The sequence below is a fragment of the Colobus angolensis genome, unplaced genomic scaffold (assembly GCF_000951035.1).
Source record: "Colobus angolensis palliatus isolate OR3802 unplaced genomic scaffold, Cang.pa_1.0 Scaffold92, whole genome shotgun sequence".
Lineage (NCBI taxonomy): Eukaryota > Metazoa > Chordata > Mammalia > Primates > Cercopithecidae > Colobus > Colobus angolensis.
In genome coordinates this window covers 1829915-1832572 of record NW_012123154.1, presented here as the reverse complement: position 1 = coordinate 1832572, position 2658 = coordinate 1829915, and the positions used below count along the sequence as shown (strand labels likewise).

Here is a 2658-nt window from a genome sequence, read left to right as displayed (position 1 = left end):
ATTATATACTATATTATTATTATATAGTAATAAAAGTAAGATCAAAATATTATCTATAGCATGGTACCCCTTTTAAATTGTTAAAAACAACTAAAGTAAAAATATAAACACTTTAGGAACAGGCCGGTGGCTCACACCTGTAATCCCAGCACTTTGGGAGGTGGATCACTTGAGGCCAGGAGTTCTAGACCAGCCTGGCCAACCCTGTCTCTACTAAAGACAAAACCCCATCTCTACTAAAAATACAAAAAAGTTAGCCAGGTGTGGTGGGACGCACTTGTAATCCCAGCTACTCGGGAGGCTGAGAAATGAGAATCACTTGAACCAGGGAACAGTGAGCCGAGATTGCACCACTGTATTCCAGCCTGGGCAACAGAGCAAGACACTGTCTCCAGACAGACAAACATTTTAGGAACATATAGAAATGCCATCAAACTGTATATGAAGGAAAGAAATCAAGGGGCAGATGAACACAGGAATCAAGGTGGGTAAACCCAGGGAACTAGGTTATTGTCAAGATCCATTAATGCCTAGCATGGTGCCTGACATGCAGTAGATGCTCAATAAATGTTAACCCGTATTAGTAACAAACAAGCGAGCACCTAGACTGGTCCTCTGTGCTTCCCAGGTGTGGGATGATCTACATGGAGCCCCATCAGCTAGGCTGGAAGCCCCTGAAGGATTCCTACATGGACACCCTGCCCTCCAATCTCACTGAGGAGCACAAGGAATTGGTGAGCCCCTCAGATCCTTTCCTTCCCCTCCTCCTGTCTCCCTGCTTTTCATCTCGAGGGTCTTCTAGGTACATCTTCACCTTCATAGTCCCAGGAGGCAAGAAGGGGCAGGGAATTCCCTTGTTGTCCCCAGTTATCTTGTTTCCTGGCTGCCTGCCATTTTTCTAACTTTCTTCTCCATATGGTAGGCATGTGGTGGTGCACTCAATTTCTCCTTCCTCTTCCTCCTTCCCCATCACTCCCTGGCTCCCCAGTGGAGAATCCCAGTGCTAAGGAATGTTCTCTATGGAAGCTGAAATGTCACCTCTTTCTTCATTGCCCCACTAACAGAAATGTCTGTAGAAGCTTCTCTAGAGATGGACCAGGTGTTCCTTTTTGTGCTGCCAATTCCCATCCCTGTAACCTGGACTCTGCACCTCCCACCTTGGGGGAGCTGGAACCAGTTAAAAGTGCTTTCACTGCAGCTACTGTGAGCGACCACTCCCTTCTTCCCTTCTCTAAAGAGGTAGGAAAGTTCAGGTTAGGCGGGTACCTGACCACACTGTCAGACCCAGAAGCAGGAAGGGAGTAGCAGTGTCTGTGGTCCCTCTTGCCCTCCCCTGCATTAATAGAATGCTTAGGAAAGTCTCCCACTGAGGAATCCAAGAAGGGTCGATTCCCACAATGGAAACTCTTTGGGGGATTACGTAGGACGGTTCCATGTCTGTCACCACCTACATACATGGATAATAGTAAACGCGAGTACATATCCATGTGCATATTCAAGCACCAGTCCACACACACACACCCTAACACCAAAAGCTGCCGGGTCCCCATATATGTAAAGTCATTTAGGGACTCCCCAATGTCCCTGGCACAAAGTTTAACTCCTTATCAGGGCCCATGAGACTCTGTGATCTGGCCCCACCTGCCTCTGCAATCTCATTGCCTGCTCTTTCTCAGCCTCAGCTTAGCAGTCTCCAGCAGTCCTGTCTTGTTTCCAAGACAAGCCCAGGTTTCACCACCTCAAGTCTTTTGCTCTTTTTATTCCTATTCCTGGGACTCTTGCCTCAGTTTATCTCAGAGTTGGCTCACCCTCATCATGTAGTTCTCAACATAAAAATCTCCTCCTCCAGGAAGCCTTCTTTAACTACCCTATTTAAACCCTTGCTGTTATTCTTCACCATAACACCTTAGTGTTTCCTGCTAGGACTTTGCATGATCTATGGGCATTTTACTGATTTCCCTGCTAGATGAGTTATTTATTGTTGGTCTTCCCTGCCCCGCAGACTGTAAACTCCACGAGAGTTCCTTGTCTACCTTTTCCATTGTTTATCCCCAGTACTACTACCGTGCAATTAGTAGATGCTCAATAAATATTTGTTGACTGACTTGATATACCACATTTCCATGTATACCTGTATTTTTATATGTACATATAAATGCATCTACACATATATGTATTATCTGTATAGATCCACACCTAAGTGTGTATTTATTTAGTGATGGCCTTCCTACTTCTTAAAAAAAAAATGTGCTTAGGGAATAGTCACAGATAAAGTATAACAAAGAGGCTGAGTGTAGTGGCTCACGCCTGTAATCCTAGCACTTTGGGAGGCCGAGGTAGGCGGATCACTTGAGGTCAGGAGTTCGAGACCAGCATGGCCAACATGGTAAAACCCTGTCTCTACTAAAAGTACAAAAATTAGTTGAGCATGATGGTGCATGCCTGTAATCCCAGCTACTCAGGGAGGCTGAGGCAGGAGAATCGTTTGAACCCAGGGGAGTGGAGGTTGTAGTGAGCTGAGATCACACCATTGCACTCAAGCCTCAGCGACAGAACAAAACTCTGGCTCAAAAAAAAAAAAAAGGCCGGGCGCGGTGGCTCAAACCTGTAATCCCAGCACTTTGGGAGGCCGAGACGGGCGGATCACGAGGTCAGGAG

General features: G+C 46.2%; 1 protein-coding gene across 1 annotated transcript in view; it reads left to right on the top strand.

The window, feature by feature from the left end:
• Positions 1–2658, top strand: part of DNAH3 (dynein, axonemal, heavy chain 3) — a 235401-nt gene that overhangs the window by 137177 nt on the left and 95566 nt on the right. The window contains 1 exon segment of the mRNA XM_011931963.1: positions 629–734. Within this exon segment, the coding sequence (XP_011787353.1) occupies positions 629–734 (106 nt within the window).